Here is a 12,819-nt window from a genome sequence, read left to right as displayed (position 1 = left end):
GAAAATCAACCACAATTTTATGCCAAGTACTTTTGAACACTCAAAAATATTCCATCTTAATTCAAAATTAAGAATTAAAAAATTATTGTAAAAAAAACACATTCCGCATTTGTTTTTGAAACTGCCGTGGGCAATGGGCATTGAGACATTACTTTTTATAGCCTTGAGAAGCACGCCTTTTTTACGAGACCATCTCACCCAGATTTTGCATTTTTTTACTGTTTGGAATTAAAAACAACCGAAAATTACCGTAGCGGATTGATTTTGACTGAAATATTTTGGAAAATCATAAAATTTACAAATGTTTGCAAACAATTTTCAGACTTTTCAAGCTTTCATTGACTTTAGGCTCATCTAGAAAAAACCCTGATCAACCGTACTTGGCAAATCGGTTTGTCCGCCTGTAAAACAAGGTTCTTATATTTTGTTCCCCTTTGACAAGAAGGTCATGTGTTTGTGTTGCAGTTTGTTTGCTTGAAATATGAAATTTACGATCGCGGTTGGATTGTGTACAGCTGTTGAAAGCTGTGTTCATTCAATTGGAATTCCCAGTAAAGTATTAACATTTTTATTTTGCTGTAAACCTTTGACGAGAGCGTATTTCTGCAAATAGCCCGAAACTTCATGGTCTTCTCTTTCCTATCATCGTATCGGAGATTTCAGTGGAAATCGCAGTTCGCAGATGACCCATGTGTTTCAGGCTATTTAACAAGGCGCCTTTGAAGTGAGTATGTGTGCTTAAGTCGCACAAGTTGATAATTCAGTTGCGCTGCGCCTTGTCGTCAACATCGCGGAAGTACGCCCTCGTGAAAGGTTTTCATTCCAGCAAGCTAGACTAAATTTAGATGTGTGTCCTGTTTTAATACTACTACTTTGTTCGGCTTAAAAATTGATTTTTGTTGCTCGATCACTTACCCTCGTACCCACTTACCCTCGTGCAAATTTGCATAAAGCGCACCAGTCACGTACGCAACTAGCGTAAGTGCTGCGCCCAACTGCGTGCATGCCATTTTATCAACTACACAATCACAATGTTTCGTTTGTTTGTGTAAACAGTCCCTCCGACTCAGTGTGAAGACACACTACTTATAATCAAATTAAGTAATTCTTGGCCAAACTGGAACACTGTGAACGCTAGTGGCTCACACACGCGAATATAGCGCGGTAGGCCCTACAGAAGAAAGTACTATACACGCGCCTTACACTGCGTACATGCTTAGTACACTACATGGACGCAACGCGCATGTTCCAGTTTGGCCGAGAATTACTTAATTTGATTATAGGTCCTGATGCATGGACCAGGCTCGAACAAAATGCTCATGAGTCTCATTTTTTTAGCCTATCATCAATCATGCATTGCATGATTCATGACTGAACTTCCTGAAGTCCAACTACATGTAGGACCAGGTGAATTGCTTTATCATTTTAGACGTTTTTTAAATATTATATTCATGCATGCATGTGAGGCACATTGTACGTGGCATCTTGAAAAACAACCCAGTTTCTTGGCCATGTTGGCACATGTGCAAATTTTTAATAGCCCCGAGGTATGGTATTGCAGTATTCTACGCTCTTGATTCTGTATGCATGTACGTGATGTATGGTCATGATGGTGTTACATTAAGGGGGTACTACACCCCTGGCCAATTTTGAGCCTATTTCTGCATTTTTCTCAAACATTATAGCGCATAGGGGACAAGTAAGATATGTATATTATAGGGGCAAGGACTACAAGTACTGCACTGAAAAGTCAGCAACTCAAGGCAAGTAGTTATTGATTTATTGATCAAAACTTGGTTCTCCCTCATTTTTGACTGTAACTCCACAACTGTTGTCTGTGCTGAAATTAAATTTCCAGTGCAGTAGTTGTAGTCCTTGCCCCTATAGTATACATATCTTATTTGTCACCAATGCGCTATAATTTTTGAGAAAGAAGCAAAAACAGGCACAAAATTGGGCAGGGGTGTAGTACCCCCTTAATGTCGTCTGTATCATGGTATGACATTCAAAAGCATTTATATGTCACTGACACTGAATGGCATGCTGATGACGATCACAAAATGAAAATTTAACACATAAAATTCCAAAATTTATAGCATATAAAACTTACCTGCGTTGTTGAAAACCGTCTAACGAATTGCGATGCGCAAAGCATGCCTTGTTTTGAAGGTTACGCTATCGGTATGAAAGTGAAATTTGCTTTCAATTTCCTCGATGTAGCAGACGCCGTGTACCAGTGTGTTTGCTCAGTGACAGCAAGCTACAATAGCATCCTTAGCGATAGCAACGTCATCAAAATCCATACACTGCAGCATGCGTGATTATTTTTCCACGGTTTTGTGGACGACCGATTTTTCAAGGCTATGCCAAAAATATTGACCCCGATTGACCTATTTATATAACGAAGTTTCTGATTGGGTAATTTTAGACGCTTCCATTAATTATAGGGATGCATGGGAAAAGCAATTAGGGACCAGCTCAGAAATGTTATCACGGGTTTTTTTTCACGTCGCGACATAAACACAGGTCGAAGGTCGTCCGTCAAGTGTGCACCCGCCAGGTACAGTACATGACTGGTAAGCTTACTATAAATTATGTATGAAATTTGACACATTTCTTTAAAATCAATGTTTGTAGTCGTACGGGACATTGTAGTTGTTTTAATTGAAGGATCACACAGGTCAAATATAATTGGCATACATTTAAGTTAGTCCTGCCAGCACACTACTTCAGTCTTTATCATAAACATAAATAATCATGACATCTACGGACCTGAAGTCTTGCAGCGGTACATAGGGATGCACTGTACGTTTAAGAAATCCAAACTTCAAGCATCAAGAAATATACCTTGTATTTGTCAGTTTTACCTCAGAGATGCTGTAGACCCTCTCTACACAGTGTAGAAACATCACAAGTAGAATGCTGCTCAATATTATAAATCCAAATCATGAAAATCAAGACATTTTGCAGAGCAATATTTTGACCACTTTTGCACTAAGTAAATTACTCCCATGAAGATTGCAGGTTTTTCCAACTCAGGGAATTTTGAACCCACCCAAAAGATGAGATCAATGTAGATCAATTACCTCAACTTTGTGAGTATAGACTCATGGACTAGTACAGTGGGATTAAAATCATCTAGGCACGCCCAAACCCTGGTACAATGGGATTAAAATCATCAGTGCATGCCCAAACTGTCCTTGATAGGTACGTTCATAAAATTTTGAAGTTCAATATTTTTAGCTGAAAGTTCTTTCATTTGAAAGAGAATCAAATTACCTAAACAATAAGGGGTCAATCATGTTTCTAGTGCATATACTTTTGAAGTTACAGACAAAAATAGTGTCACCAAATTGTCCAAAATTTTGTGTGTGAAATTGTGACAGCAGGCACATGTACAATGTACACTACTGTATGTGACCCCAGATGACCTCCTATTCTTTACTGTAAGAAAGCTGTTTTGGATGGTCTTGATTTGCACACAAATTGCTTTTGCGCTTTAACGAGCGTCCACTTGGTGGAACATAGATTGCACTATGTGATAGCTTATGAATCAATTATTATGCCAGTACCAACATAAGTTAACATCACTTAGGTTTTGGTTGTCAAAATTAATTTTTAGTAATTTTTTCCATTGAGCCCCACAGTAAAGCCATTTTTGGACCGTACAGGCACATTCCACTTCCCTATGGACGAATAGCGCCACCTATAGTGTGTGATGTGAGCCTGACTATCCTTGAGAGAGTTCCTCAGCTACATCCTTAGAGCCCAAAATGAGCCCACATATTGTGATGTTTCTTATTTGTGGAAAAGATAGCAATAGAGTGCACTGTAACTCTAGGTATGACGAGTTACAGTTACTGGAACTAACATTTAAGTGTGATATGCTGGCTATTATGCCATGTATGCTGCAGCACTTGACTTTCCTTCACAGTTCATTTGTGCAGGCCGGGTTTGTATGATACAATTCTTCTTCTTGTCAAAAGCAGGAAAGATCAAGTACCATCACTCCGATGATGGCCAGCACAGTGTCATCGCCCCAATATCTTCATGGCAGAAATCGCCATACATGGTAGGTTGAATCCACAGCCAGGCATGGCCATTTTGTTCCGACCTTTGAAGCTCTTTGAGCCGAGGGACATCCGACTAAGGCTACTGACAATAGCCTGGTAATTGACCTCTCTGTGTGTGAGTGAGCATGTATACGCAATGATGAGGTCAATGGTCATCTGCTTTTAGACTATCCACGAGTGCAGAGTGCAGCTATATAGCCTATGCTGGCCTAAAGTTCGGCACATATAAAATCAGAATTTTTGTCAGTTTTTGAGTTCAAGATGCACAGTTCTTTCTCAAGACGCAAGCTAACGACTAGTCGACTATCATATCCGTTCAACACATAGGCTATATTCAAGTGCAAGGAACAAAATCTGGCTTCTTTAGACTAAATAAATTACGGGAGATATTCATCATTTTCTAACCTGGTATCCAAAGATTTATCGCCTGAATATCAAATCGTGCATAGCACATTCACGTGTATCGATCCCGGTATTCATTTCAGTGTCTCTGCTGTATAATGTAAATTAACCGGGCGACGATGTCGGTGTGGCCAGTACTGTAATAGTGTCAGGTCAGTAAATAATTTGGTTTTGACAAGAACGTTCTTATTATTTAAAATTGATAAAACTAGCAGTCACCCGTCATTTGCAGTCACTGTTTTTTGCGGTACTGATATTTTATATAATTTTTTTTAATGTTCTATTTTTAAGTGATTAGTGAGGTGAGGGGATATTGTCATATAGAATTACAATTGAGAAGGTCAGGTGCAATTTCAATTGAATTAAAAAGACTAGTTTGCGTCTGACGTCATGACAAAGGCGCGCCGTGATTGGTTGCTGACCTGCACAGTATGGCATTTTTGGTCTGGTTGACAGGACGTCATAAGCAAACTAGTCTTTTTAATTCGGTCTTCAATTATAGACCCTGCTTAGCGAGTGATTTTAATCACTTGTATAAACACCAAATGTAGGCGAGTGATAAAAAGCTCTCCTCAGCTTCATTTTAGGAGAGTGATAGCGAGTGATCACTCTCATTCATCTCAAAAGACAAGGCCTGCCAAATTTGTAGCTTCTGAGTATGACCTTTAGCAATTAATATTAATGCCACAATCCACATGTCCTTGTGAAGGGCCTATATATGCTTGAGTGGTAAATGAAAATACACAAAAGATAACCTTCAGATCTCTACCCTCTGTTGTCCTTAAACTGCAAAATGAAATATGAATGATTAAAGCTCCAGGTTGAAACTATGGTCTTCGAATGATAATAATAATAATAATAAAACAGCATTTATCCACGCTTTCTGAATACTCAGATTCCTCAAAGCGCGCCACGGGTCGATATGCTGCCAAGCCCCAAAGGGCAGGGCAAGTTGACCTCAATGCTGAGTGTGACAGACAACAGGCCCGGATAGTATCAACAAGTGGCCAACAGGCTACCTTGGGCTGCATGCATGGCTACATAATCATTGAAGACTAGTAGTAGTAGGCCTATATTGAAATCAATAATATTATATACGAGGTCAATCAATTGATGTACATGTTCTCAGTCATCCAATGGATTGTAAATGGACATATGGAAATAAATCTATAACTGGAACTTACTTTTTGCAACTTTGCTACGTTGCATCCGGAACCACAAGACTTTATCAGGCAAGGCAACTGACTCGCTGGTTTGATGACTTGGTCATAATATTATAGACGCCTAAGTATTGTCCTTAGAGAATAAACGATAGGAATTTTTGTTTAAATTACTATCCTCTACCATGTGATTGACAACAGGCAAGTCCAATATTTTGAGTAGTGGATGAAAAAAATTCTTATGGTTTATTTTCATATTTAGTCAGTTAAATATTACTAAACTATTTTTCTTAGCAAAAATTAAGTTGCCATCATAAAAACTCCCTGTATTCTAACTTGTTTACAACTTCACGTCGTACTGCTGAGCACCTGCAAGTATTCCGCAGTATGTCTACGCATACAACACAATACTTTTAAAATGCAGAGCTCTACAAGCATGAAAGGGGTGTCAAGGCATTATCAACACTCCTGGTCGCCTACAGCCTGATAGACAACACCTGAAATCATGCGATTGTCCAATCAGATTATGTGTCTATGAACAAGACCAGTCCCACTGACTAAGAATGATGGTTGCTCAATATGCTCCCATCAAAGAAGCCATCTTGGAGCATACTGAGCAACCATCATTTAAGCAGCTTCTGCCGAGACATTTGTATCACAACTTTGCCTGAAAAAAGTGAGAAATTTCTTGTTTAATCTGGACTCTGGAGCATAGATCTGTGGAGAAGTCCAACAATCACTGTTGCAACAAAAGCCAAGCCAAGCTTTTTCCACACCACTAGTGTTACAGTATTGCTCTATGGCTGTGAGTCCTGATATTTACTGACATGGAAAATAAAGTCAACACTTTGACTTCTGGTACATCATGTTACAGGATAATGCTGAACATCAAGTGTATTGACCATGTTTGAAGGATCTATACCATCACCAACACTGTGCCTCTTATCAACTCTATGACAACAACTACGATTCCTGGGACATATCCTGAGGATGCAGGAAGATGAACCATGCAGAAGATATACTCTCTACATCCCATTACATGGTAAAAATGTTCTCTACATCCCATTACATGGTAAAAGAAGACCTGGAAGACAAAGAACATCCTACTTGTCTTATGTGTAAAAACAGTCGGGGGACTTTGACAACTTTTTACTGCCAGATGCCATTACCACTTTGGCTTCAAATCGTAGTACATGGAGTAATTTTGTAGTCGCTTGCTTCACAGCCAAATGAAATGAATGAACAGGAATTCCATTATTTTTACTGAAATTTCTGCTTTGTATTTATTTTTGCCTCTTTTGTATTTGAAAAATGTTGCCAGATTTTATATGCTTTTTCCTGGTTTTTTTTTCAGAATTTTCTTGTTTTTTTTGTTTTATTTTTCATTTAATTATTCTCATGTGTAAACAGCACTTAGAGTTTATTTCCAATTTAGGCTGCTTCAATTTTCAACTCAGGTGTAATTTCATACTTGTTTATAACTTTTAAACTTTAGGAAAAATAATAAAATGTTGACACAATTGGAAAGTTGAGGTGCAAGGTCAATAGGAAACTAATCAAGTTAAATGCTGATGACCTAAAAGTACAGTACACTAAAACAAGGACAAAGGCCGTAGTTTATGTATTTCAGTCTGTTATAGGACCATGCTGGTCATTTTCATTCTGTCTTTCAAGCTTATTCAGGCTTTTTGTCAAAAGTGGACTTTCATCCATGCAATAAAACATTTTCTTTTTGCTAATCATTATAGAGCTGAAATCATCTGAGTCGCTATGATAGCTCTAATCTTGGCATCAGGAGCCATTGGCTTTGTAGGACTCGTCATCTTCAGGACTCTGACGTATCCCAACAAACAGATCAAGCCATCTGCAGGTCAGAGCTTTGATACAAGCTTCATCCAGGAGAATGAGGATCGTCTGGTAAGCAATCTACAGCAGGTTGTTAGGTTCAATACGACGTCTAGAGAAAGAGGTGATATGAATTATGAGGAGATTCTGAAGGTTCACCAGTTTATACAGCAAGGTAGGTATAGTTCATTCGATTATAACTATAAAACCAAATGTATAATTATTGTTTGTTTGTTTACCCAGGTTGGTCTGTGAGGGACACATGCTAATCCATGGGAAATCCATGGACCGTTCCAAGCGCATACTATAAAAAAAGCACAAGCCTGGATAGCCAGTGTAGGCTAATAAAATGCATGCTGGCCTAGATACATGTAGCTTTGATAAACAAAGCAAGAAATCGAAGAAAATAGCAAGTAAAAGGAGAAAGGAGAGAAGGCCACTCCCAAACACAATTGTACAATTTTACTCTTAGCCCTTACTTTGTGAGAAAGGAAACTGGAATTCCAAGCTCAAGTCCCGATGCAAAGGCTTGGATATAATTTGCTCAAAAAATCCATGTGAAATGCATTTTGCTCCGCAGCCGAAGGTTGATGATGTTGATATACCTGTCTGGTGTGTGTACAATACATGTTCGCATATTTGCATTCAAACCGTGCAGGTATGCATTATACCAACTGCGGAGCCTTATCGCAACCATGGAGCTCCGTAGTTGGGAGATAGCTCGAACAATATTGTCTTTAAGCCATGGAGGGGGTACCCCTGTTGGTGATAAGAATACCTCAACAGTAATTTGATAGCATACAGATGTGTGTGTGAAAAACTCCACGGTTAGAATGTAGATGAGTGAAACTCCACGGTTGAAAACTCCAAACTTGGAGGAGTACGGTATGTTGGCTACAAGTGTGTAGGGGTGTGTCTGTGTAGATTTATTGTAAACTATATTTCAAATTCCAAATTTAGTGTACGAAATAAGCCAAAAATCTTCAAGAGCCATCTGAGCCTAAATTGGGGTTGAATTTTGAAATCTATTAAGCCCTTATCAATTTTCATGGGCACAAACTCAAATTGTAAAATTTCAATGTCACTCTGGTCCACATTTGCGACACTTTGTGATGACTTGACTTCAGACTCACATACCAACAACAGATATTGCCACATATTAATGTTGAACTTGAAGTCAGCATTGATTCCATCTTGCTGACTTTGGTGACAAAATTTCAAGGGCCCTGCTAGGCAGGCCCTCAGTGATTTCCACAGCCTATTGGCTAGAGATGGTCTGCCATATTTCGAATACTTCTCTATTTTGTTTTTTTTTGTCAGTTTCTTCTATAGGGTCATTGGGAAGTGGCGACCATTATTAATTCATTTGTGGGCCTTAGAAATGGTCAGAGGAACCCCCACACATCATAAGTGACAAAATCATAATTTTTTTCTTTTTCCTTCTCACTCATTTTTGTTTTTCAATCTGACTTATCATCCAAAGAAGGGTAATTAATGTTGTGTTGTCAGCCATTTTGACAAAATCAGTTTGAATTTCTTAAAAAAACACTAAAAAAATCATGTTTTCTTCTACAGCGTTCCCTACCATCCATTCCTCACCACTTGTGAAGCGTGAAGTCATCAACCAGTACAGTTTACTCTACACAGTGGAGGGGAGTGAGCCATCACTTAAACCATACATCTTGTGTGCCCATATGGATGTAGTCCCAGTAGAGGAAGACTCATGGGACGTGCCTCCATTTGAAGGCAGACTTGTTGATGGGTTTATATATGGGAGAGGCACTTTAGATGATAAGCACTCTCTACTGGTAAGTGTCAGTAATTAATAGACTACTATCTGAAGGCTTAGAGCAGCAGTTCCCATACTGGGGGTCGTGGCCTCTTCAGAAAGGGGTCACAGGACTTGCCAGATTAAAAAAAAAATACATCTCTGTGCATTTAAGTGCAGTGTACCATTGTACATTTGCCTGGCTCCTTAGGGAGCATGGTGGCCAAACGGAACAAGCTCCGACTCAAAATCGGAAGGTTGTGGGTTCGAGTCCCGGCGAAGCCATCATGTTGTGCCCTTGAGAAAGGCAATTTATCTCTATTTATTCTCCACCCAGATGAATAAATGGGGTACTGGCATTCTTAAATGCTGGGAAGGTAACAGACTCGCTGTGTAGGAAGCGTGGCGATCCCCTCACAGCAATATTTCACGGTGGAGTCTTGCCTAATCGCCAAAGAATGAGAAATGGGCACTCCGTTCTGTAAAATACAGGTTTGACTCCTTTACTTTTTTTTTGTCCTGGCGGTAAAGTAATTCTAGCACCCGGCAGTGGGACAACTTAGAAATTGTGCCCCCTTTGGAAATTTTGCCTGGTACGCCACTGATAAGTTTTGGAAAGTAACAGCATTCATATTATGCTGTGGATCGCGCCAATTTTTTTCTTATGAAATTTGAGTCATGGGTAAAAAGGTTTAGGAAGCCCTGGCTTGGAGGATTAATCCTAACGCTGCAAAATCTGACAAAATCTTACAAAATAAAGGCACTGTGCATGCATGCACCTTACGTGATGTGATGATGCAGTCAGCCCCAGCCCTGCATATACATGGTTTTGTTGGCCAGGCCAGCGATCACCCCTGCCTACTCGTCGCCGATGGCATGCTTGGCACAGGAGGGGTCTGTGGTTCGAATCATGAGGGAAGCAAACAACAGACTAACAACTTCTTTATTAATTTTCTATTTTTAAAACTTGCTTCTTTCCTTTCAAGGTGGAATTGCTATATTAGAAAATTATCAAAGTTTTGGACAGTCACACTTTCAAACTATAATTAGATAAGAGCTAACCGGGACATTATTGGGGATTTGATGTGCCCAATCAATTATGTAGGCCTACGCTATACGTGACAACACGGGGCAAATAACACATGATTGCAGATACTGCATATATCTTTGCTTTGACATAACATGTCTTCACATAATATCTGTAAAATAACCACTGCATATCAGAGAGCAAACTTTGTACAACTGAACTTTGATTATACAAGATTTTGATAAGATTTCAAGGTGCTTATGATTAAATATAGCAAAGTGTTTGTGTTTAATGCTCTGCGTGCTAGCCATGCGCTTCAACGGAAAAAGTTGAAGTTTTGAAATATTTTCTCAAAATATCAAGGGCCATCTTAAGAATTACTGGACCAATACTAGGCTTGTTTGTACTCATTTTAATGCATTTTTCATGCTTATTCCAAATATGGTCATGAAAATTTACATTACTGACATTTTTGAATTAAAAAAAAAATTGAAACTTGTCGTCTGCAGTCGACACCTGCGTGAAAAGAGTTAAAGTTTTTGAGGTTTGGCACACGTCCGTAGTGCAGTTTATTTGTCATTTTGTGTGATGAAAGTATCAGCATGTAGAAGGTTAAAATAGGAATGGTTTATTATTTTAAGGGACTAACTTTGTGCAACCCAACAAGTTTATGACATGAAATTCTTTATTTTCCTGTTTTTATACCTTTTGAAACAAAACACCTTTGGCGCCTGATAAAGACAAGTTTATTAAAATAAACTATAACCAGTTGTGCAATAATTATGAGCCGGGGAGATTATACCAAATGGCCTGCCAAAAATTCTTCTCTCCTTCTTGGCCTACCAAAAAATCCTTGCCCCCTCACCTTTGCAATGCCAAAATTTAGGGAACCAAATTTGCAAACATCAATTTAAATAGTGCAGATGTGAACATACATGTAGTGAGCAAGACATGTTCAGTGGCGGCACCAGGAATTTTTTTTTGCGGGGGGGGCATTAAGGGACAAAGTGAATTTCAGTGGGGAAAAATGAACAAATCCTCCCCCCCATGCCCCCTGTGGCGCCGCCACTGGACATGTTGCATGTTTCAGTACTGTTTATCAGACCTTTTTAGAGCATTTTATTTCAAAAGGTGCACCACAAGTGTGTGTCAAAAATTATTTGACCCTCCACATTTCAACCTGCTAAACATTGCAAAAATATGCCCCCCCCCTTTACCCTCTCTCATGGCTCATACTTGTTGTACAGCTGCCCCCCCTGTTTGTTTTTTACAGGTATGAGAATTTTCAGTTTTTAAACTGAATTCATTTTTTTGGTCACAATTTCTGCAACTTTATTTAATTTCAGCCTGTTTTTGGCACTTTTTGCCCAATTTCACGTGCATTTTAGTTTTTTCTGGTTTTTTTAGGAAAGTGCAGTCCCATGCTTGTTTTTAGATGCACATCTAAACAAATGGCAATCCTTTTTCAGTTTTTTCCAGAATTCTCCCTCCCTCAGTAAGTCTTATTATTGGGCTATTCCAGTTGAAATACACACTACCGGACTCCCCCCATGGAGGATTCTGCCATTCTGAAAATATCTTCCACAGGGGGAGTATGTTTTTTAAATGTAATTGGTCAGAGTTATTCATTTTGAAACTCATACTCCTCCTGTATAATGGCTTTACCTATATCTACCACAACTGGAGTGAGAAGTTACCAATTGTCTATTCTATTCAAAACTTATACTCCCTCTGTGGAAGAATTTAGCTAAATAGGGGTGGTGTGGATTTTAAATGGAATAGCCCATTATGAAACAAGGTGACAAATCAAACTGTTTTGCTTTTATTCTAGGGTATACTAGAAGCGTTGGAATTTCTTCTGCAGAGAGGGGAGAAGCCAGTGAGACCCATTATCCTTGCATTTGGACATGATGAAGAGGTAATGCTGGCTAAATGTTTTTGGAATTGAGCAAAAATTGAAAAAGAAGAGTAATTGCATGTTTCGAGGAGCATAGTATGCATGTCGCCGACCCAACTATATATTGCGATAATAAGTTTCATAATGTTGATATAGTGACTTCATATTTCTGAACTTACAAAAAAATCTGGACACCTGGATTAATAAAATAGCGTAAGTCCATGACCCTGGAAATGGTTTTAACACTCCTGGAGACAACTACATATGTGACCATCCACGGTGAACCAAGTTTAGGTGCCAGTACAGATTTTGAGATATGGATCAATAAACCAAACAGAATTCAATAAAAAACAGGAATTTTCAGACCAAATTTATATTTTTGAGAGGCTTTTTTCAAGCAATTATGGCATATCAATGTAAAGCTTGTTTTAAAGGAGATTTTGACTTATTCAAAATCTAAGATTCTTAAATGTGCAACTTCACACTGGGTTCGTTGTGGATGGTCACATATATCAGTACAATCACTGGAGTATTTATATTGTACAATTAAACTAAAAGCAGAGTGGTACAAACTTTAGATTTTAGACTTAAAATTTTAGACCCTCTAGATTTTGTAATTTAAGGCAATGAAAAAAGATAACCTGCGT

The 12,819-nt window shown here is 38.7% G+C and overlaps 1 protein-coding gene across 1 annotated transcript in view; it reads left to right on the top strand.

The window, feature by feature from the left end:
- Positions 1–2,258: 2,258 nt before the first annotated feature.
- The window catches only part of LOC140171599 (N-fatty-acyl-amino acid synthase/hydrolase PM20D1-like), a 28,438-nt gene continuing 17,877 nt past the window's right edge, over positions 2,259–12,819 (top strand). Inside the window, exons 1-4 of the mRNA XM_072194878.1 lie at positions 2,259–2,576; positions 7,386–7,655; positions 9,056–9,288; positions 12,107–12,193. Of these exons, the coding sequence (XP_072050979.1) occupies positions 7,406–7,655; positions 9,056–9,288; positions 12,107–12,193 (570 nt within the window). The 5' untranslated portion in view covers positions 2,259–2,576; positions 7,386–7,405. The remainder of the gene's footprint in view (positions 2,577–7,385; positions 7,656–9,055; positions 9,289–12,106; positions 12,194–12,819) is intronic.

The sequence above is a fragment of the Amphiura filiformis genome, chromosome 15 (genome assembly GCF_039555335.1).
Source record: "Amphiura filiformis chromosome 15, Afil_fr2py, whole genome shotgun sequence".
Lineage (NCBI taxonomy): Eukaryota > Metazoa > Echinodermata > Ophiuroidea > Amphilepidida > Amphiuridae > Amphiura > Amphiura filiformis.
The sequence above is the reverse complement of the archived record's forward strand: the minus strand, read 5'-3'. Positions and strand labels throughout refer to the sequence as shown.